Source organism: Patiria miniata, unplaced genomic scaffold (genome assembly GCF_015706575.1).
Source record: "Patiria miniata isolate m_02_andy unplaced genomic scaffold, ASM1570657v1 HiC_scaffold_12, whole genome shotgun sequence".
NCBI classification, from domain to species: domain Eukaryota; kingdom Metazoa; phylum Echinodermata; class Asteroidea; order Valvatida; family Asterinidae; genus Patiria; species Patiria miniata.
In genome coordinates this window covers 6830889-6853437 of record NW_024037050.1, presented here as the reverse complement: position 1 = coordinate 6853437, position 22549 = coordinate 6830889, and the positions used below count along the sequence as shown (strand labels likewise).

The 22549-nt window shown below is 39.9% G+C and overlaps 1 protein-coding gene across 5 annotated transcripts; it reads right to left on the bottom strand.

Moving 5' to 3' along the window:
* Positions 1 to 662: 662 nt before the first annotated feature.
* Positions 663 to 22531, bottom strand: LOC119718749 (calcyphosin-2-like). Of its 5 annotated transcripts, none has more exons than XM_038188171.1 (18): positions 22247 to 22531; positions 20456 to 20652; positions 17612 to 17703; positions 16252 to 16362; positions 15889 to 15921; positions 15037 to 15154; positions 14162 to 14319; positions 13754 to 13826; positions 11802 to 11869; positions 10660 to 10770; positions 9769 to 9936; positions 8522 to 8615; positions 6876 to 6994; positions 5739 to 5848; positions 4884 to 5038; positions 4017 to 4136; positions 2852 to 2948; positions 663 to 2030 (listed from the first exon to the last, which is right to left on the bottom strand). In XM_038188171.1, the coding sequence occupies exons 2-18, from the start codon at positions 20648 to 20650 to the stop codon at positions 1864 to 1866; spliced, it is 1989 nt and encodes a 662-aa protein (XP_038044099.1). In that variant the 5' UTR covers positions 20651 to 20652; positions 22247 to 22531; the 3' UTR covers positions 663 to 1863. The 5 variants fall into 5 exon arrangements, with proteins under 5 accessions (XP_038044099.1, XP_038044091.1, XP_038044083.1 ...); XM_038188163.1 differs by having other exon boundaries at positions 20456 to 20685; positions 22345 to 22531; XM_038188155.1 differs by having other exon boundaries at positions 22345 to 22531.
* Between the last annotated feature and the right edge of the window lie 18 nt (positions 22532 to 22549).

Genomic DNA, 22549 nt, shown 5'->3' with positions numbered 1-22549 from the left:
AGAGTGATGATGAATAGCAGACTACCCAGCAAACAAAAAATAATTTGAAATAATTTTTAATTAATGATACTTGAATGGCAACTAATGATGTTCAGCGGTTACAGGGACTGAAAGGTCACATTTTGAACCATGAATTTATAGCGACCCAGTTGTGGCTGCTTTGAACAGTAATTCAGTTCTTGCGGGGTACACTGGTTCCCACCCCACTTTTAAAATGGATAATTTTTGGGACCGGAAATCTGCTTGTGCGAAAAAGCAACCGATATAACTCTATATACAGTGAAATCTTGATAAGTCAAACCTCAAGGGAACAGGTTCAAAATTTGACTTAAGCAGAGTTTTGAGTCAAGCAGGGTTGTATATCATTGTTATACTACTGAAGGGAATGGATTTTTTGTTTGACTTAACAGTTGCTTTGAGTTATCAGAGTTTGACTTATCGAGACTTCACTGTAAAACTTTTTTTTTCAGAGGTGAGCAGATACCCAACAGATAAAAGCATTTGTTCCAATAAAAAAGTCAAAAAGGTCAAATTTGGTGTATGTATTATCAGATATTTGTTCAATGTGGGAACTTTTTTCAGATCAAAGATCACAAAATCGTGAATTTTTCATGGTTACTCAAACTGACAACAAATTCAATTTGTTTTGAAAATCACAAGTCTTGATTTTGAGACTGAATATTTATTTTTAAAATTTTCAAATTGTACATAAATTATATTGAACATTGTACATCAGCATGTTGAACATTAAAAAGAAGCTTTAAATAGTCCCAACTCGTACTTAATATTTCATAATTTATTCGTTCGTCAAACTAATACTCCTTTAGTATCTCATGCATTCGTGACAGAAAGCTGTACTGAATCATAGAAGGAATGACTTAAATGAACTTGTATAAAATTTGTTCCATGGAGTGAGTCATGAAATCCACAACATTTCCGATTCTACATATACATACATGTTGATGATGTTGACATCAAAGCTAAAGTAAGGAGTTTGTTCATCATACGTTGCAACGATAGTTGTCTACAAATTGATTGACCGATCGGTCAGTAAATAAAGGCATGTTTGCTTGGTTGGAAATTGAAATGGAAAACGAGGCATCAAGGGGAAGGCAATACTTTATTGTGATTTTTCTCGTTAAAGTAAACAAGGCTGTATATATGACCTGAAGCTTTGCATGGCGGATGAGATAAAGGAGAAAGATTGCATATTGAACATTAAACTGACTCCCCTTCCTGAGGACGGACAGAGCACACTGTCCGAAACGTCGAGTTCTACACTCAACCAACCGGTTCTTTTCAGAACCACACTTCTTCCAAGAAGAGATTACTTTCCACATGGTGTTACCCGCAATCTTTCTACTTCAAACAGGGCTGGACATTGCAAATATCTCTACTGCAATAGACCTACATGTTAGACAATGACGTCACGCTTTGTTTATATGTGTGCTTTGAGCCAGGCTCTCGTCCCCACCTGGCTCCCATAGGAAAGAAGCCACACTCAAGAACTTTACAGTTTCTATTTCTATGTATGCTGAAGCATTTTAAGTAAAGATGCGGTGACTTGTGGGAGCAGGGAGCCACCAACAGCCATTCCCCCATCACACATAGTGTTTTTCTTTTGAATGATACGATTTCAGGCGGACTAATTTCCTTTTCTTCACTTTGAGCGAGGTTTTTTTCATTAAATCGGTAGGTGCGTTTCTGGGTATTTACCAATTTTCCTACTTGTCTTTAAGCAAAGTAGGTACTGGATGTACATGATTACAACTACAATTGAGAAATACGTCCTGGTAGAATAAATTTTGATATTTGTCCACAAATCACATCTCTCCCTATTGGCATTACTATCCAGTTTCCTATTCATAATGTCCAACACGCAGACACCATACCGATGAAATCATCGTCATTGTTGATTGATACGCTGACGCCTTCGTAGTAATCCTCAAATTCTCCATACGTGAGTTCCTTTGCACGTCGATCAAAGAGTTCCAGGAAACCATTCATGACCTCTGAGGCCGTAACCAGACCTGCAAAAAAAACATTGGCATTAATACTTTTTGCATAGCTTTTGGATTTGTAGTAGGTTTGTTTGTTCTACAAATTCCTTGTACAGTTCCCAACAGAGTTAAAACAGCAAAAACTCAGTATGATTTTCTCAATTCAGGAAAATGGAATAAAAGGCAGAGTAGATCATTTGTCACTTGTGCATATTTGTTTCGTTTGAAGCAACAAAAGTGCTCAAAATCTACAGACGGGTGCTTTACACCTAGCCTGATGAAATTTTAGCTCTGTAAAAAGCTGTATATTCAGAGAAAACAATATTCTAGGATTTAGATTTCAAGTTGTGGAGTCGTATTTTGAATTGTGCCTGAAATCAGCATCCGGAACGCGTTCTCATTCAGCAGATTGCAGCTAAGCGATGTCACGTACTGAACCGATGAATAATAACAACCATGTGCACGTGTTCGTTGTGTCAATGCTTGCTCGCACCCATTCACGGATTTGCCCAATTACAAACCAACTACTAACGGAAATTTCCAAAAATGCGCCACTTGACTCATCTCTGGAAATGACCTTCTTTTGTTGTTTCTTCAAAATGACAGCATGCCAGAAGGAATAATTTCACAGGGAGTTTAGAGTCATTACCATCTTTAAACCAAGTAAGCTTTTTAACAATAATTTTGTCAATTACTTTTGGAAAGCTACCAGTGATCTATTCGACCTTTAAAGATCTTGGCTGACTTCCTTGTTTTTCTCTTTTTCAACACTAGTTTTCCCAGAGTCTGTTATAACTGGCTGATGTATCCAGTACCAAAGTACACTTGAAGATATACAAAAACTATGTCACCTTGTACAACGTGCGGATGCTTTTGCACATTGAAGAATTTCTTCAGCTCATCTATGCTGACTGTTCCCGACTTGTTGGCATCAATTTTCTGAAATGCCTGCGTAATTAAACAGAAGAGAAAAAAATGGAAAAGTTGAGAAAGTTGAATGTTACGTATGGCTAATAATGGCATTAACCCTAACTCCCCAGCCTAATTTACTAGGAACCATACCCATTCTGGCAAATTCCAACACCCACATGGGAAATCGTACACACACACTGTTGGACTTAGTTTCTGGAGGTATGCCAAGCCCAGTGTAAAAGACCATCAGTTTAGGGGTACTGTATCTATCCCAACAGATTTAAACAAAACCTGCTGTTGAACTTTGATGGGTTGAGTTCGGTTAGGGTTAAAGGACAAGTGAGAACTAAGAACTGCAAGTTTTTCAGAAGTTGCAAGGTGCTGCAAGAATTGCTCTAGTGATCAGTTCCATCCCAGTGGCATAACTAAAAGAGGGCGGCTTGAGAGAGGATGGGGCAGGCCCCTCAACTCAGTATTTAGGGAGGGTTGCAAAAATGAGTATTTTATCGATGAAACCTATTAAATGTCTCCTGCCTCTCTCCCCCCCTCCAAAAAAAAGAGGCTCTCCCCCTGCAAAATGGACCCCAATTACAAAGCTGTTTCATTCCCAGCTAATTGATCTGAATGAAAACTAACCCTCACTATTGCTTCTAATGTATTATGTGGATTTAAGGTACGTGGGTTTGATGCGACAGAATTGCTTAATATCTTAAGAAGGTGGCATAACAACCAACTTCTTGTAGTTTCAGCTCAGTGGATACTATACATTTTGTGAAAACAGAGAAGACATGTGCACAATTGTTTTGGTCTCATTAAAACCTGTGCCAGTGGGCACACTTTCTAAAACCCCTTTCAATGATTGTTTTCTTCCGAATGATACCATTTCAGGGGGACTAAATTCACAGGGTATTTGGTCATATCTTAAATTTGAGCAAGGATTTTTTTCTTGATTAAATTGTTCATTTCTGGGTGATTGCTAGTGTCCCTACGTGCCTTTAAGGCAAAATTTCAAAATTGGAATTATCTACTCTAAACCTTACAGACAAAAACATTGCCAAAAAATGTTAATACAATTACCACATTTAAAGTGCTACCATTCCTTACCTTTCTGACAAGTGTCTTCCTCCTTTCATTCATCTCCCCGATGAACGCTCGATGGAATTCACTGTAGTCTATTGCACCGTCCTCATTCTGATCCAGAACTAACCACAACAACTCAAATAACTGAAAAGGGACAAAGGAAGATTTGATTTGCTTTACAACTTCACTTTAGGTGTTTCCTGACACAAGACTGAGGGGTGGGGGGGGGGGGGGGAGTAGATTCATCAACCCCTAAGGTGAAAGTTTATCTCCAGCTTATGAAAGATATGATAATAAAAAATAATAATAAATAACAATAACACATCCTGCAATTCATTTCACAAAACATGCCGTTTTGTGACGTGTGACGCGTCGTATGTTTATTTATAGCACATAGTAAATAGTCGTCTGATATTCAGCAAAGAGTCACCAGATCTCCTCTTGAAAAGTTTTAAAATGTAAAACAAGCTCACAGTTAACTGTTAGCTACTTCAAAATTTCAACTGCAATATTCCAGGCTAATTCATATGTGCTTCGATGCATATTCCATTTACAACTTCACCTCAATTTGTCTCGGTACATATTTAATTTTTATGGCTAAGAAAAGACGCTTCTTATTTTGCGATGACTAAACGACCTGTTGTTTGCAACGTGTTTTCAACCATTGTCAAGGAACTTAGTAAGTTTTCTGAAATGGATCAAACAACACGTTGCAAGTCGTGACGTTTTAGGCATCGCAAATCGAGTTGCGATGCGTCACTTCGTAAAATCGTGTGCTGGACCCAAAAGTCTCAGTTTAGAGCATTTTCGGTGAGTGAGTCAGTCAGTCACTCTGTCAGTCCGAGGACAGTAGGTTGACCCTTCAGATCAAGCTAAACAGCAATTACTTACGTTTTGGTCCACTTTGATGTGATAGGTATCCAACGCTAGTCTGAGCTCCTCTTTGCTCAGGACGCCATCTCCCGATTTATCCAACTGTTTGAAGTGACGGCCCAGGCCGGTTAACGTCTTGCAGGCTCGCTTACGAATCTGAGCTCTAACAGAATCTTAAAAGTGTGAAAATGAAGGGGTTATCATACAGGAAGACAACAAATGTTTTTAGAGAGTTAAGTTGATGTTTTACAAAAGAAAATCTTAAACTAACAACAATGTTTATGTATAATGTATACAGCTCCAAAATGCATATGGCTTTATTCTAACTTTTTTCTCCATGCACAGTTTTGCAGGCCTGGAAAATTTGCTAAATGAGGCAAATTCTATTACTAGTAGAAAATATTGAACAAACAATCAACAACAACTGAACTGCTAGCAGTTTTGAAAGCGCTACAGCATGTATACCTGAACTGTATGTCTAAATTCTTAAAACCTTCACAACTTTTCATGTGTTGTTCCTGCCTTGTCTGTCTGTGTGTGTGGGTGAATAGGTTTATGGTGTAAATCGAGGACAGACACGTGCAACATCATTGATGAATTGAGGACAGGAACCAAATCGAGGACAAACTTGATTAGAAAATGTGTACAAAACCAATGAGAGCTGTTGCAAAAAAGTTAGAGTATAAACAAAGGAAAAGGGAAGAAAAACAATAGGAAATCCTCAATTTACACCATAAACAAACGTGGCTGTGTGTGTCGGCGTACAATGAACAAGCATGGCAGTCACAATGAAAATGCTGGCTGTCTGCTATGGTTATTTCAATTCTGGCCAACTCTGGTGAATTATAGTCATGGAAGGTTTCAACCGTCTACCTTGTACTTGACCTATGAGTTTATTGTCGGCAGCTTCCTGCTTTGTGATTGGTGGATTCATCATTGCGTGATACTCCTGGGGGTCGTAGGGAACCCTGCCGTGTTTGAATCTAAATTCAACCAAAAAGGGTAAAGGTTTTCAGCGATAAATGTTGCTTCACGTTATACAAACTACTGTCCGACTGTTTCTGTTTTAAAGAAATTGTGGCACCTTTAACCAGTTCATGCCGGGAATATTTTGACAAGAAAGGAACAAAGGGAGGGGGTTACTTTTCGCTCAAACTCAATGGCAGGCGGGTTGAAGCCATCACCCTCGGGCAGCACCACTCATATTGCTGGCCTCGCTCGCTGCAAGTGGGTTGCTGACAGATATTTCCAGTCTCGCTCCCTGCGTGTTTATCCGTCATTCGTTCCGAATACCACAAAACCTTTGCGTGTATATACGTCATCCGGCGCAAACTGGTTAAAGAAATCCTTGTAGGAATGTTGTAGTATTCTACAAGATTTTTGCAATCATCCACAAGCAAAAGTAAACGATGTTTAGTTTTGGCATTTTTCTCAAAGCCTTTATGATTCTTCCCAGTCCTATACAATGCAAACATTCAAATGTTTTGATCGAATCCAAATTAGAATAATTAAAATTATTTGAAAAATGCACAGTCCCACTTGTGATGAGTTGTGAAGCCTCACAAGTATCTCGGCTACAACACTGGGCAAGTTCGATCACGGACCATAGTTAACCATAGTTCGAATAATTTGAATATTAAAATATTCAAATTTTTTTGAAAAATGAAACTGTGAGTGCTAAATTTCATTTTCACTTCATAGTTTTTCCATTTCCATTTTATGATTATGTCACTTTTGTCACCATTGTACAATAATAATGGCGATTATGTAAGGTGTCCTAAACTACACAATCACTAATTTTGTGTGAATAAACAGAAACTGCAAGTGTTGAAAAATTGTGCGACTGCCATTTTCTGACAGACAATAGTTCGACTACAGTCCTTCAACCTTCAACTTCAGGTCATACACTAGGTACGTCACAAACCAACCACTAGTTAATCACTGGTCCTTGACCGAACTTGCGCACTGGTAAGGGTTACAATTAAATCTGAAGTCTTCTTTATCACTTACACTAGTTTCTCTTTAGTATTCTCGTCCACGTGGGTGATTCTGATCAGGAGAACGGGTTTAGCCTTCAAGGCGGACGAGATGGAGGGCTGACCTTCCGAGTCAAAGGTCAAAGTGGCTCCCTGCGGAGTAACAGTGGTAAACATGAATTCAGCAATTCAGTTAAAGCTATAGTCCATCATTTGCAGCTATCCGAAAAGTAACTGGCGTAATTATTGTTGACAAACATACTTGGTTGAAAGATAGTAAGAGGACTAAACTCCCTGTGGAATTATTCATTCTGGCAAGCTGTCACTTTGAAGTAATCAACGAAAGAAGGCCTTTCCCAATGGTGCGTCTTAAGACGCACCGTAGGAAAATTTAAATTAGTAGTTTGTTTTGTTATTCGGCGCAGCGTGCGCAAGCATTGGCACGACGCACAGGCGCGCGCGGTTGCTATAATTCGTCGGATCAGTGCGCGACATTGCGTATAGCTACAATTCAAAACGAGTTCAAAACATGATTCAGCAACTTTTGATTTGAAATTGAGATCCTAGAATGCTGTTTTTCTCAGAATATACAGCTGAAGCTGAGCTGAAACTTCATCAGGTTAGTTGTTCAGTATCCTTCATTAGATTTTGAACACTTTTGTTGCTTCAAACGAACAAAATGCACAAATTACAAATGATGGACTACATCTTTAACTGCCAGCTAAAAGAAATCTTGTAGTTGAAATGGTACCAAGGCTGTAAAAATCTCTCTACTAAACACAGATGGTTATAATAACTAGCAATTCCGTACGCAAAGTGAAATAACATAGGGAGTAACCCGAGGCTTACCAAAGGAATTTACAAGGTTTCACAGGGTTTCGCCGGGTGCCTCACGGTTCAACCTCGGTTACCACTTGTTTAATTTTTGCATTCTTCCTATTAGGCCAAAAAAAAAATATTCGGTCTCTAGTCAGACCAAAGTTCCGGAATTGACGCGGCCACGCGGCTTTTTTTTTTTTTTTCGCTTTTTTTCTTTTTTTCTTCAAGCTTGGATTGTACAGACAAGGTGGGGTACTATTTTGCTTTTTTGGTGTCCTCATGTACATTGGTGTCCTCCATAATTTGCCTTGGTGCTTTCGATCATTTGCCTTGGTGCAATTTCCCGTTCCTTGGTGCTCTTTGGTAAAAAAAATTGAGGAGGTGCGGAAATAGAGGGCGCTGTTGGAGCTACCGCGGAACATTTTGGAAAAAAAAAAGATCGACGCGCATGATTAAAATCGACGCGCGTGCTGACCAGAGACCGACTTATTTTTTTATTTGGCCTTACAACCGAAATATTTTCTGTGGATTTTGGAGGTTCCATGGTGCCATTATTTGAGTTCCGCTGTCAAACCCAGTCTTGGCAATGTTGGCACTTGGACCCGAGAGAGATTCAGAGCATACCTCACACTTGTGCATTAGCTAGAATATAGCAAACACTTTTGACCAAGACAACATCTACTTTAGAACCAGCTACTCTTAGCTAGCTCATGCATGTGTGACTCATACTCTAACAGTGGGTTGGATAGTTCACTGGGTACCGGTCAGAATATCAACATCACTTGTGCTTTCTGAAAGCAGTAACGTAGAGTTGCTTTCGAGTCCACGACGAGAAAAAAACAGTGCTGATTATTTACTCACTGCGGAAATGTCTTGCACGACGTACGGCCGGCCTTTTCTTCGGCCAATCACATGGCAGTATTTCCCTCTCTGGATGAAGGGCAAGGCTTTTGATCTGCAAAGCAAAACAAACATCAAGTCAATACAGAATAACGTTGTAGGGTGCACCACAAAGTGACAAATTGTCTATGGACTTTGCGCACATGATACGTCACTTCATTGTGCAACCGACGAAGTAATAGTTACATGATGAACCATTAGACAACCAGTTATGATGAAGAGTGGCTATGCTTAAGGGTTTCCTCGTCATTCACAGAAAGACTAGGCAAACCCCCTATAAATTAAAATGACAGAAAGCACAATTGTAGTAATTTCCAGAAATTGCAACCAGTAGGTATTAGAAAGTTTAAGTAATTTCTTTAATGACATTTCAAAATAAACAGCATGTTACATTGATTCCGAAAAGCTCTTTCATGACACTTTATTGATGTTTGACCTGCACGTAGATTTTCAGCTGTGGGTAGTAGCTCAACAAATCATCATGTCTCTCCGTTACTCCGTACATTAGTTTGTTAGTTCGTTAGTAAGTTAGTAACAAACGTTGACATTGTCTATTGCTCCTACATATCTTGACCGATTTCAACCAAACTTTGTCAAAAGTATCAGTTAGCCCAGCCCCAACATGTCACATGACCAAACTGGGGTCAAAGGTCATCATGGGGTCAAGGTCAAAATAACATCGAATTTCAAATAAGCTCAAATGACGAAGGTAGCGCTGTCAAACATTAAAAAATGCCCATGGTGACCTCTTCGTCTGACCTATAGCTATGGGGCCAAAGGTCAAAATAAGGTGAACACAAATTCACTGGCCTGCAGCTTCCGAGATCCGATCGAGCATGTTTTTTTTTTTATACATTTAGCACTCTAGCCTTACCTCCAGAATTAAGTTTCACCAATCTCCGTTGTTGTGATTGCTTTACAAATCACCACGTATATTTGTGTTGATTCTAAGTGTATATTATCATCTCACAAATGAATTGAATACCTTGCTTGTGATTTTGTTACATATCCAGTGAATTTTTCAGCTCGTAACAATTTGGTGTAGATCAGACAATTCAACCAAACACAAAGTTCTCCAAACACCAAAACATCAAAGTGAGCTATTTCCAATATCGTTCCGTAAAAAGCCTCCAATTTTAGACTCCTCACATCGGCATATTCAGGCATGGTATTCAAGGACTGACGGACCTCTCAACTGTTACACTTACTTTGAGCCAAACTGGCGATACTCGTAGACCGTCATGGTCTTGTCCAAGTCAAAGTAGAATCCGCACAGCTCCCGCAGGGCATCGTGACCACTTCTCGTCACGATCCGAGCGTTGAAGGTCAAACGTTTGTCCAGAAGGTTCTCCGTCACTGTCCCTGTTGTCCGAACTCTGATAACAATAATGACAAAACTTAACTAAGTCACAGCAAAAGCAAAGAATCCATTTAGAAATATTCTCTTTGACGTACAAAGTATCATTTGCTTTTTGTGCAGTTTTTCTTGTTTTGAACAACATTGCCGAAAACCTCAAGTAACGTGCATAACGACTAACTTGTCAAAGTTTCAGCTCAGTGGATACTACTTATTTTGAGAAAACAGAGAAACTGTATGCCCGTGGGTCTCCCATGTTGAACCAAATTCAATGTTAGTTTTTTCCCCACATGATACCATTTCAAATTGAATAATTTCACAGCGTATTTGATACCAGTCCTATCCGCACTTTGAGCATAGAAAGTTTCTGTCATTAAATCGCTTGGTACTTTTACAGGTCATTGCAAATGATCCTGGGTGGACTTTTTCTACGTTCTCAGTGGTCAAATGGTAAAATATTACAATTAATGATGGACATTTTTTGCTCATTTCTGTCGTACCGTTACAACAGGATGCATTCTTCAGGAACTGAATGGCAAATTCTTTGCACTTGAATTTCCAATAGTGAATAAGTTGTAGCTCCCTTAATCCCCCCCCCCCTCCAAAAAAACCCCCAATATTAAATAAATATCCTTCAAAATCTTTGGTGGATTGTGAAAGATCTGGCAGGGTTAGGCTTGAACATCAGCATAAAATTAATTGAAATTCTGCAGTTAATAAGAACTGATAACATTGTACTCACTTGGAGTCATGAAGTGTCCTCATTTTGGGTCTCGGTTGGCCAAACGGTGAGGTGGTTCCAGACAGTGGGGTGTCACATCGTTGGTTCTGCTCTGGATCGCATAAGACACTCCTGAATGGAAATACATTTTGGGGAGTCAGGTTGACACGGTGGTTCCTTCTTCGGCTTTCACCTCAATGGCCAGGGTTTGAGTCCTGCCCTGGTCCACATGTGGATTGGGTTTTCAGTCCCTGCCTGATTCCGTGGATTTTCCCCAGAATATTCCTTTGGGGTTTTCCTCCCACCTCTAAATCTGAAATTTCTTCTAATTTGCCTTCTCTCTACAGGTTTCTTCAGGCTTGCGAGCCACAGTGCCTAGGGTGCTTTTGAGACATCCTTGGTTTCATTACCAGAAATACATAATAATAGTTATGGGCTCCGTGCAAAAGTACCCCCTCACCGGCAAGAAAGGGAGAGTTGGGGAGGACCATCGGGAGAGCGAACAAATTGCTGACGACGCTCGACACTCACACAAAGATGCTATAGCTTTATTTGCATCTAGAATAAGCAAGTCGTGTGTGCCTCACGCTACACGCGTGTGAACCGGTACGCACAGGGTGTGTGTCTCATCCACAGCGTTCTCAAAAGTGGTAAAAAAGCGCCCTCTCTTGTTGGCGCACGGAGCCCATAATTATAATATGCGAGTATTTGAATTCAGCCTTTTTGGGGGGTTTGAAATGGCAGTTTTCATGTGGGGAATGGTTTGTGATGGGCTTTGGCCAGGATTTAGGGGAAGGGGACAGGGAGCCTCAGGGAGTACAAAAAGATGGAGGGAGGAGAGGAGAACATTTGAAAATGTGGGTGATTCCTTGACATAATGTCAACAAATTCTCTAACTTTATGAGAGCTGACTAACTGAAGTGGATTAAAATATACTGTCAAAGTTATGGAGCCTGACATTTTGAACCTGCCAGAACCATTATCTCAAGAAATAAAATATTAACCATCGCAGATCTTCATCATGTCATTGGGTTCCTTACAGATCTATATCAGGGCGTTTGGTTCCGGTAAAGAAGACCCTCAACCTCCGACATTCCATAACATTCCTTTGAAAAAAGGCAAGTTTCCCCTTCTAAAATAAAATAAAAATTAAAACACTCTACCTTGAAAGCTGATCCACTAAAACAGTCTGTTCAATCTCCTGCCTCCTTCTCTCAGCAGCCAGGGCTTCCTGGAAGAAAACATGCAGAGACAATATCAAGAAAAGCTCCAAATTGTAATTTCAGGACTTCTTTCTTAATTTGCAATAAGATGCTACTTACATGTACAGTGTTCTCCAACTTAGAAATTTAAAGGTCGGTGCGCCGGCAAAAAGCGGAAGGGGGGGGGGCCCATATGCTAGGGGCGCTATTTCTAGCCAAAATATACCCTGGAGGGTAAGGGAAGTCCCACTTGTTTGTCTTTTTTATTATTAAAATTTTTTTGAAAGCATGGCTGCAGCTTTTGAAGCATGGTGGCAACTTTTGAAGAATGGCGGCAACTTTTGAAGCATGGCGGATGCCTCAGAAAGCATGGCGGGTTACCAGGCTATTTTGAAGGTAAGAGAACACTGATGTACATATACCGCTTGTTTTCTGGCGCAGCTAAAGGTAGGTAGGATCATTTGCGTTTTGTGCATCTTTTCTTTTGAGGCAACAGAAACACAATTAAAAACAGTTAATCTTTTATGAATGTTTGCATGGTGGACATTCATGACCACAAAATTCACTTACTTGAACACCAAGTAATTGTTGAATTTGAACAATCCAGTTAAAAGTGTGATCAAATCCCTTTTTTTCGTGAGATAGCATTGATTGAGGTGTGTTACAAAACACATATTGAATGGCACTATTCGGTCACTAGTATACATATAATGAATGTTCATGAGTGCAATGGTGAGAATATTTTCATGAGTTGAAAGATGGAATGTTCCTTTCAATGAGGCGCAGCTCAGTTGAATAGAACACTCCATCTTTCACTGAATGAAAATATTTAGATCTTTGTCATTCGATTTGAGGATAAAACTATAAGAACAAACAACATTAACAAAAATGTATTATGGCATCCACTATTTTTTGGTCAGCTTGTTTAAAGTTAACAAAGGTTTAAAAGTCAAAATATGAACAGTGTGACAGTTAATACTGTAAGTTCTTAAAACAATGCAACGGCTTCAAAGGCAAGTTTTGTACTGCTGTATAAAACGCATGATGTGGTCTAGTGCAAAATTATATAGTGCCGCTGCGCGTCTTTGCGTGGCGCTAAACGATCTTTGGTCTAGCGTGCGCATGCAATAGATCAAAAGGGATGGAACGAAAATGCACAGTGAATGGAAACAAAAATGCACAATTTAATGACATAGGCAATGCAATGGTTTGATTAATGAATGTAACGTGACCTGCAATCCTCCAATCAAATGACAAGGATTTACTCAGGTGTTGTATAGTACACACATATAGACTGGCAATGAGGTCACTACTGCACATCTATAGACCCTCTTCTGGTCACTCACAGGCCCGAGGGGGCATAGACGTGCACTAGTGACCGAATTATGCCAGTCCACATGTGTTTTATAACTCACCTCTGTCCAAAATATAACATAATAAAAGACAATTTTCAGGGTTTTATAATTCAACTGTTTTATTTCAACAACTAACTCATAAGCAATTCAACAATGAGTAATTCAACAATTAAAGGTATGCTTTTAGTTTCCCTAGATTAAGTTTTTGAGATTTAGTTTTTGAGAGGATGTTGTAACCAGTCAAAAAATGTTGAGTATAGTGCCCGATCAGGCACTATACTCCGGAAATTACACACGGGCGATGTCTTGCGCTTGTCTAGTTCACACTGACGCGAATTTCATGCACTAGCCTATATTAGTGAACCACACATGACCGTGTTTCAGCCAACCAGGATGAAGAACCAGCAAGAGGTGTGTTATAACACACAATAATGCCCCCTCGAGCTTGTGAGTGACCACAAGAGGGTCCTATTTCCCGATGCTCCCAGGCCCTCAGGGTGCGTAGACGTGCACTAGTGACCTCACTGCCAGTCACGTATGTATACACATAGTACTCACCGCATCGACTCGTTTGTCTTGCTTGTTCTGACTGCTGTTCAAATCTACATCATCGTCAGCGTCATTGTCAGTTCTGAAAAGACAAATTCACAAATGGATATGTATCAGTGAATCTTGCAACAACCTCTGCATCTCCTTTGTCAGCACAAAGAAATAGAACGATAGAAAGGAATAAGCAGACAAATTTGGTGACATATTCAAAACCAAATAAGTGCCGACAGAAATGTTGATTGGTACAGTTATCATTAAGAATACATTCAATTTCTGGAAATATTGCCTCCACCATGCATTCTTCACAATTTCTCTGCAGCTAATTTTAAGTACAATTTCCCCAAATAAATTTTGGTCCGAAAAACAAAAGATGTTCTAATCTGTTTGTAGAACTGAATGAGCGAATGTCCTATGTACCTGTACGGGGCTTTCAGTTGCTTCTTTGGTTGGCCAGCCCTCTGGGACCACTGCTTCAACTCATCTTTCCTGTCCTGCTCAAGCTGTTTGAACTGCTGCTTCTGGCGATCAGAGGGAGGGGGAAGGTTCTCTGGCACAGCTGGTTCAGTCAAAGCGGACTACAAATAAAAAATGTGTTACAAAAATTCAGTGCTGAAATGAGCCTGCAGGTTCAGTTCGGGTTCGGTTCAGAAATTTGTATCCAAACAATGGTGTGGTTCGGGTTCGGCAGCAAATTGGAACGTCAAAAACGAGTTGCTGCAGACATACACCTTTTATATGTAATTATCATAAACAACCTTCAAGTGCCCTGTGAAGGACCCAGTCACATGCCAAAACATACCCTGCAGGCCCGTACGCTAGGGGTACCCCCCCCCCCCCCCCCCCCAGTGAACAGTTTTGCTCAGATATGTATATGAAAAAAAATCCCCCCCCCCCCAAAAAAATCAACTTTTGATGACTCATCCCCCTAAAAAATCTCACCTTCAAGTTGTAAACACAAGCAAATTCAATTTTAAAAGTCACGGGAGTGCGGCCAGGAAATGCCTCAGATTGCACCACAATGCATCTAGAATCCAATCTGGAATCTAGAACCCCACGCCATAAGGGCATCAAAAATGCTTTGGAAGTCAAAACCTATCAAAGTACAGCTTTAAAATGTCTTCTTTTCACATCAACTGTAATTTGAGAACTCATAAAGCATATCCAATCATTTTTTTTGGTCCGAATGCAAAGTCATTGTGCATGCTTTTTTTTTAAATTTGAAACCATCACATTCTTATATTTGCCTGTCCGTCAATTTTTCAAACTTGTCTCTCGGTAAGTATCCCACAAACCTTGTGTTTTCCTTGCAGGTCAAGTCGTGGCACACTGCCCGGTCGTTGGCTGCGGTTGCTGGGTCGGCCCGCGGTAGGGGTGTGGTGGAGGGCAAAGGGGGCATTCATGGCTGGAGATCTGGAGCAAGAAAATGTAGACAGTCAAAAAAACATCTGGGCTCCCTGATATCTCCTCCTATAATTTTAGATGAGATGCTAGTAAGGTAAGTAGTAAAGTCTGTAAAAAGCCAATATGCTTCATCGGGCCGGTGTTTATCTCCGGTTTCTTTGGCATGAAATGACGGAGAATAATTCTATTCCCATGGATGGGATGCCAGTCCATCGCAGCTTCCTCCCCAGCTAATGCTGATACACATTTATACTCCTGGGTGGAGAGAGGCAAGTAGGGGTGAAGTGGCTTGCCCAAGGACACAACATATGACCAGCAGCTGGATTTGAACCCCTGACCCTTCTGCTTTAGAGTCACGAACCCCAACCACTAGGCCACACTCCCCCTAGTGAGATGCTAGAAACCTTCTTAATTAGGAACATTCATTTTCTTGTTAATGTTTAGCAATAATGTGATGTTCAATGTGATGCTCAGTTGGTAAAGCATTGGTCCAGTGTAGTGTGAAATTTGGTGTCTATTAAGAAATCCGGACTCAAAGGTTGTACTACGCATGCCTAAGTGAACCTAGCTAGAACAGTGACAGGTTACGTGTGAGGGTTAGAGTCCATATAGGGTGAAAGAGACCAGATTTCATAGGAGTCAAATTTTCATGTGACACCGGTATTCCGAAGGTCGCAGGTTCAAACCCCACTGCAATCAATTTCTTTATTCAATTTACTACATTATAGCTCATAAATATGTACCTTGCTGCCGGACTGTACTCGTGATATCCCCAACTGTAGCAGAAAAAAAGGAAAAGGATCAAGAGATAAAATCGTGTGAGTTTCAAATGATATCTAGTAGCCTCCAAAATCTTGAAACATTACATCAATCTTCACGCAAGTTCTGACTGCCGAGAAATTTGTATTAAATTTTTTTATTGAAACATGTATACATATTAGTTTCAAAAATAACATGAGAAAAAAAAATCAACATTGTTTGGAGAAAAATGTCTTTTGTCCTGTCGGTTTCAACAAGGAAAATCTTTCCAAATTAATATAAAAAAGGTCCCGTTTTTAAGAGTGTCAATGGTTGAAGAGACAGGGAGGAAAACCAAAACAGTTTACCTGACAGTACTGGCTGTGTCTGGGGGATCCAGCTTCTCCTCATAGCCCATGACTGGGTTCTGTAACGAGTTGTCTCCGTCTTGCAGTTTGCCGAGGTTGAGAGAGGGAACTCTGCAGGCAGAATAGAAAAACAAAAACGTTGAATGATTGCTTTTTGTAAACATTACATTGTCATATCTAGGAGAACTGGGCAGCCTTAGCAAGGGGGCTCAGCAGCAACAAGGCGGATCCAGGGGGAGGGGCAAAGGAGGCAAACGAACCCAATTTTTTTTTTATGTGACATCGCAATAAAGGCAGGCAATGAGTACACCACCATCTTTTCCTCAAAAAACATTGGTTTAAGTGGTCAGAAATTGCCTCAGATCGCACCACAGAGCATCTAGAATCCAAAATTTTTCGGGGCCCTTAAGCTGGCCCCAAACCCCATGCCGTAATTTTTTTTTTACCCAATTTTTGGGGGACCAAAAATATTTTGGCCCCCCCCCAAAAAAAAACAATTGTGTTCTGGATCCGCCCTTGAGCAGCAACACCATGCAAAGTTCAATAAGACATTATACGACTATCTCCCACAATGCACTGGGAAAAATTTACTCTCCGTGGCAAACTCTTGGTGGTGCACTGCATTGTGAATCGCCCGAATTGACGTGGGTATGGTTCACTACATATATGCATTTATCATTCAATTAAACTTTCAACTTTATGATTAAAGTAAGCATTATAAATCTGTTTGTCCATGATAAACAAAATAGCCTTTTCAATTTCAACTTGATGGGAATTTGTTATTGAAACTTTACTTTGCTTTGTATTGATGGAGTCTAAAGGCTTACTTTTTTCATTTAAAAAACAAACAAATCTTCATTAGTTCATGCTTACTTTAAAATCTATTTTAAAAAAAAATGTCCTTCCTTGAGTAATATTTCTCTTGTTAAGTACATGTAAGTGTTGTGCTTATACAATTTAAGTTGAGTTCTCAAGTTGCAGGATGTTTTAATATGTAAAATACTTTTAAACAGTATATCCCCAGAGACTTTCTGGAGCATTTTCGTGTTCGTTTGGAAACAAGCAAGTTCTGTTAATTGAAGAAGGCAATAAACGGCTGGTTTCCACGTACAGTTATAGTCCAATCCATAAACACCACCCCTTAATGTTTTGACCAAAAACAGTTGTGATTAATGAAAAAAAAAGTCTGACATGCCTGTTTAACGCATGGGTCTGGAACTTGCATTGTGGAACTTGAAAGATGTGATGTTGCCAAAATGAACACTGAGCTGGCCTTGTGCATCGGTCTACTGAGTGCCTGCCAGTAGTATGCAAATTCAGAAAAAAAGCATGACTTTCAAGGTGATTCTTCACTGCTTACCCTTCAGGTTTTGGGTACTGCATCCTGGAACGTGGCCTTGGCGTGACGACCTTCTGGATCTTGTCAAGCTTGGCTTGAGTTATCACGCTTGCCTGCAGTGGCAGAGAAAAAGCTGGTAAGCAGTAACCTACAGAGGCTTAAACATTTGCTGATTATTTTAATAGAGAAAAAAGAAAGACAAGTTTGCTTTTTTTAATTATACAACATTTGCTATTGCTGTAATTTTCAGAAATGGATGGATTTGGGGGTTAGTATTTTATAGCAAATATTGTTACACCGCCCTGTTTAAAGTTTTGTGTTCCCAGATGCTGGAAAAACCAAGAAAAAAAAATTATTCTTGTAGTCTGGTTCCCTGACCTTACTTCAGACGAAATGGAGCAATTTATAGGCCTCGGAAATTGTCAGGTCAGCGAACCAGACTAGCTGGCTTGCACCTGTTCACGGATGTGTAACCGATTGCAAACAAAGTGTGGAGAAACTAAATTTGGTAAATTGGGGGCAGTAGTTGGATAAAAGGTCAGTTTTTTTTCCAATGATGGTCAGTTGACCATCGTTGGAAATTTATACAAAAATTCCGCCTTTCTTGAAAATAACAGCACACCAGATGCCATGATTTCACAGGATGCTTGAGACTATTATTCACTTACAGTCAAGTAAGGTATTTCATACTAATTTGGTAGTTTTTTTTTTTTGATATTTGAAAATGTTGAATGTTACCTTCAATGCAGACAACAGAAACCTGTAAAATACTCCTTTGTGTGTCCCATTTGTGGCTGGCTCTTACACGTACCCAATTAGTTTTGGTTTTAATTCAAATATTCTGCCACATGGCTTTCAGAAAATGGGCCCTCTCCTCAACAGATGAGTGCATAATCACCTCAGTATCATTCTTTTCTTTGACTTCAGGATAACAAATACAAGTATTTAAAAGAAATCAAAATTTTATAAACGAGACAAACATGTATAGTATCAAACCAAACAAACACAAAATATGAAGTAAGTATGGCAGTGAAGAAGTAAACTTGAGCGTGTGAGGTAGAATTTTATACAATTGGGGAGTGATTGTTGGCTGTTGGGGCCGTCTCAATTCATATCAGGGACAGGTTCCGGACAAGTTCCGGACAAGTTCCGGACAAGTTCCGGACAAGTTGCGGGAAGAATCATTCATTTTTTCCGGAAGAAGCTCTGCATTTGTCCCGGACATGTTCCAGGGAAATGTTCATTAGCAAATGCTTGACTAACCAATACTGATCACTTCATAGCGGGAAGGTTGCGGGGAAGTTGTTCAGAATTCTGCAACTTATACCCGATACAATGTCCGGAACTCGCCCCGGATAAGAATTGAGACGGGCCCTTAGGGCAACCAAGGCAGACAAGTGTACATGTACATGTAACCTTAAAGAGGTTGTGGAATGCTCGAAGACATTTCCGTCATTTTTTGGGTATATGTAGCCTAAGGTGTGATGAAATAAAAACGACTATTGTTTCTGTCATAAAATGAGTACAAAGGGTACTTTTGAGAGCTATTTTTCAGGTCCTGTTTCGACCCGAACGTGCAATTTGTGTAAAAGTCGTCGTTGCGGGCAGCAAACAAAACACAGTAAATTGTGACGTAATAAACAGGACTCGTTTATTCTACTCTGCATCGGGAGTCCTGTTTATTACGTCACGATTTACTGTGTTTTGTTTGCTGCCCGCAAACGACGACTTTTACACAAATTGCACGTTCGGGTCGAAACAGGCATGACAGGACTTGAAAATCAGCTCTCAAAAGTACCTTTTGTACTCATTTTATAACAGAAACAATAGTCGTTTTTATTTCATCACACCTTAGGCTACATATACCCGAAAAATGACGGAAATGTCTTCGAGCATTCCACAACCTCTTTAACCCACTGGGCATGTTTGCAAGAAATTCTAAGAACGTTTCAACTTCCAATACAATGAACACAACTGACATGTGCTGTGACAAAGTTTTGACATTAAAAGCCATCAACAGATGACTACATGTACATGTACATGTAGCTACAAAAAACATATGTGACCCTCCAGCAAAAAGCCAGTCAGTTGGGCCAATTTTTGGAAACTGGGATTTTGGGCTCATTGGAAAGGACACTGAATAAACTTTCCAATGATGTACATGTACATGTATAGAATGGGAATTGGACAAAAACTGGCAGAGTTATAGGTAATGTCAGTTCCCCGGCCCGATTTTCGGGACACGGAAAATTTGTCATTAAAGTTTTCCAAATAAACTCCTTTAGGAAATTTACAAATTAACTTCACTGGAAGTGAAATACATGTATATTCATTCACCCTCCTATGCAAAGATACATTCTGTGCAAAGTTGTTCTTTCAGTCAAAATCAATCAAGTGACTGTTTTCAACAGTTAGGAGCTCCCAGCCTACATACATGTAAAGCAGGATTGACTGGCTGTGACTTTTTATGTAACTTGATACAGCTATGCTTTGACTGTAGGTGAGTGATAAGCCAGCTGTGCCTACCACTTTCCTGCTTTTGTATACATGTTGACTGAATTTGACTAGTCACAGTGCTTGCTTGAAATGTAATCCGACTGTTGGTCACTAGCCTGTGTAAAAGGCACGACAGGGGAAGAAGATTGATTATTTTGACTGTCTGTTGCTGTTAAGACAGCAGGAGGGTTACTCTAGCTTCTAATGTCTAAATCTGAATTTCAATAAATTTTGTATGTACAATGTAAAATGGGCTGTACATGTATGTCCAAATATGGCCATGCGTCACAGTGAACTTTTGTAAAAGTTATTCAATTGTTAGTGCAGTACAACCAGATAGTACCAGATCGGTCAATCAGAGAAACTGACCTTATTGTTAGAATTGTTAGTAGAGAGAGTAGTGCGAAGAGCGGCCGGTTTGGGCCCCTCCCTGGGTGCATCAGGGGTGCTATAGTTGGGCCCTTTTTGGGTGGGGTTCAGGCCAGCGGTTGTTGTTGACTTGCCTTGGGTGGCTTCCTGGCGTGTTGGTCTTGGGGTTGATTTGCCGTGAATGATCAAATCCATTCCTATATGTACAGGTATCGAGGAAATATAAAAACCTATGTACACAACCACAACGAACAAGAAAAAGAAGCTATTATGAAAATAAACAAGACTGAGAAAGCTAATAACAGTCAGCTCAAATGTTTAAAATGTACATGGTGCACCGTGCATGACACCAAACTTTCCACTCTACATCATGTACGTTAAAGGTATACATGTACAAATGTAGTCCATCATTTGTACATGTTGTAATTTGTGCATTTTGTTCTTTGAAGCAACCAAGTGCTCAAGATCTAAAGAAGGGTGCTGAACAACTAACCTGATGAAGTTTCAGCTCAGCTTTAGCTGTGTATTTCGAGAAAAACAACATTGTCGGATCTCGATTTCAAATCAAAAGTTGCTGAATCATGTTTTGAATTGGGCCTGAATTCAGCGTCCGAGACATGTTCTTACTGAGCCGATTGCAGCTACGTGATGTCGCGCACTGATCCGACGAATCGTGCCAATGCTTGTGCGTGCTTCGCTGAATAACAAAACAAACTACTAATTTGAATTTCCTGTGGTGCTTCTTTAAGAAGCACCATTAGAAAGGCCTTCTTTTGTTGATTTCTTCAAATTGACAGCTTGCCAGAAAGAATAATTTCACAGGATGTTTAGTCCCCTTACTATCTTTCAACCAAGTATGTTTTTCAATTAATACGCCAGTTACTTTTTGGATAGCTGCAAATGATGGACTCTGGCTTTAAACCATCCAGTTTCCAATATGACATAAAGGAAATGTAAAGATCCAAAGCTTTATCAGAATGTTAATTACACAGTATTGAGAGTGCCAAATTTTCGGACTAGGTTCGAATTACTGTAGGACTTTTTTAAAGGGATGTTTAGCCTAATCTGAGAACCATTCAGTTGCCTCCCCCTAGAACTATGGGTATTACAAGTAATACCCATACATGTAGTTCTAGGGGTATCAGTTGCACACTGACACATGCGCAATGGTCGACCTTTATAAAATTAGCAACAACATATTACTTCCTTTTTAAAGTAGGCCTAACAAAAAGTATTTATTTATTTATTGTCATGAACAAAAATAAGGACTTTTGCAAGGTTGTCAGAGTAGCGGTTATTCCTCCTTTTTTTCACTGCAATTGTAGGCTGAATCTTCATCGTGGATCGTTTTTTACTTCAAGGACCTGTGTAATGGTTATTCCAGGCAAGTTTGGGGCGAGTTGCAGTTGCAATTAGTGTGTAATGGGGACAAAATTGAACATTTTCAAGGGGGGACCTGCCTATACTATCGGTTACGAGAAAAACTAGCTCCAGCCCTAGATGACAACCCAATGATAAAACTCAGGGCTGGGTAACTCCAGCTACTCAAGGACAAGGACCTTGACCTTGTCAAATTTTGTGAGAAAAAATATTAAACATGAATATGAACACAAATCTTACACACAAGTCATCAAATTGGCACTTCATGGTACTTCCATTGCTTCCGAAAACTTTAGCCCCCCCCCCCCCCCGCCCCGCCCCGCCTGCTTATTATTATTTTTTTTTTACCATGACAACCCTTTTCTTTCGCGGATCGCCCATACATGTATGTCCGGTATCTGGGCAACCTACCTGACGGGTTTAATTTCTTGTCATCGACTCAACTGTAACCAAGCTGATTAACACAGTAAACCATATTAACAGTGCACAAATCAGTCCTACATACTCACAGATTTCAAAGTCTCTTTACACACAAAAACGAGACACCTAGGTTTTCTTCTCCTTTTTCAAACAACACAACGAACGGAATGCTTTGCACCGAAAAGTCTGGTAACGTAACAGTTGTCGCATTTTTCCATATGTTTTACGTTAAGTGAATTTGGGGACTAGACATTATCTGGCATCCAGACGTTGAGCATGTATTTCCCATCTAAT

Coding starts and splice junctions, on each gene's coding strand:
- LOC119718749 (XM_038188171.1), bottom strand. CDS start 20,650: ATGGATTTGATCATTCACGGCAAATCAACCCCAAGACCAACACGCCAG. Junction 15,155..15,888: donor GAGTACAGTCCGGCAGCAAG/GTACATATTTAT, acceptor TTCTTGCTCCAG/ATCTCCAGCCATGAATGCCC. Junction 9,937..10,659: donor AGGACACTTCATGACTCCAA/GTGAGTACAATG, acceptor TATTGTTATCAG/AGTTCGGACAACAGGGACAG.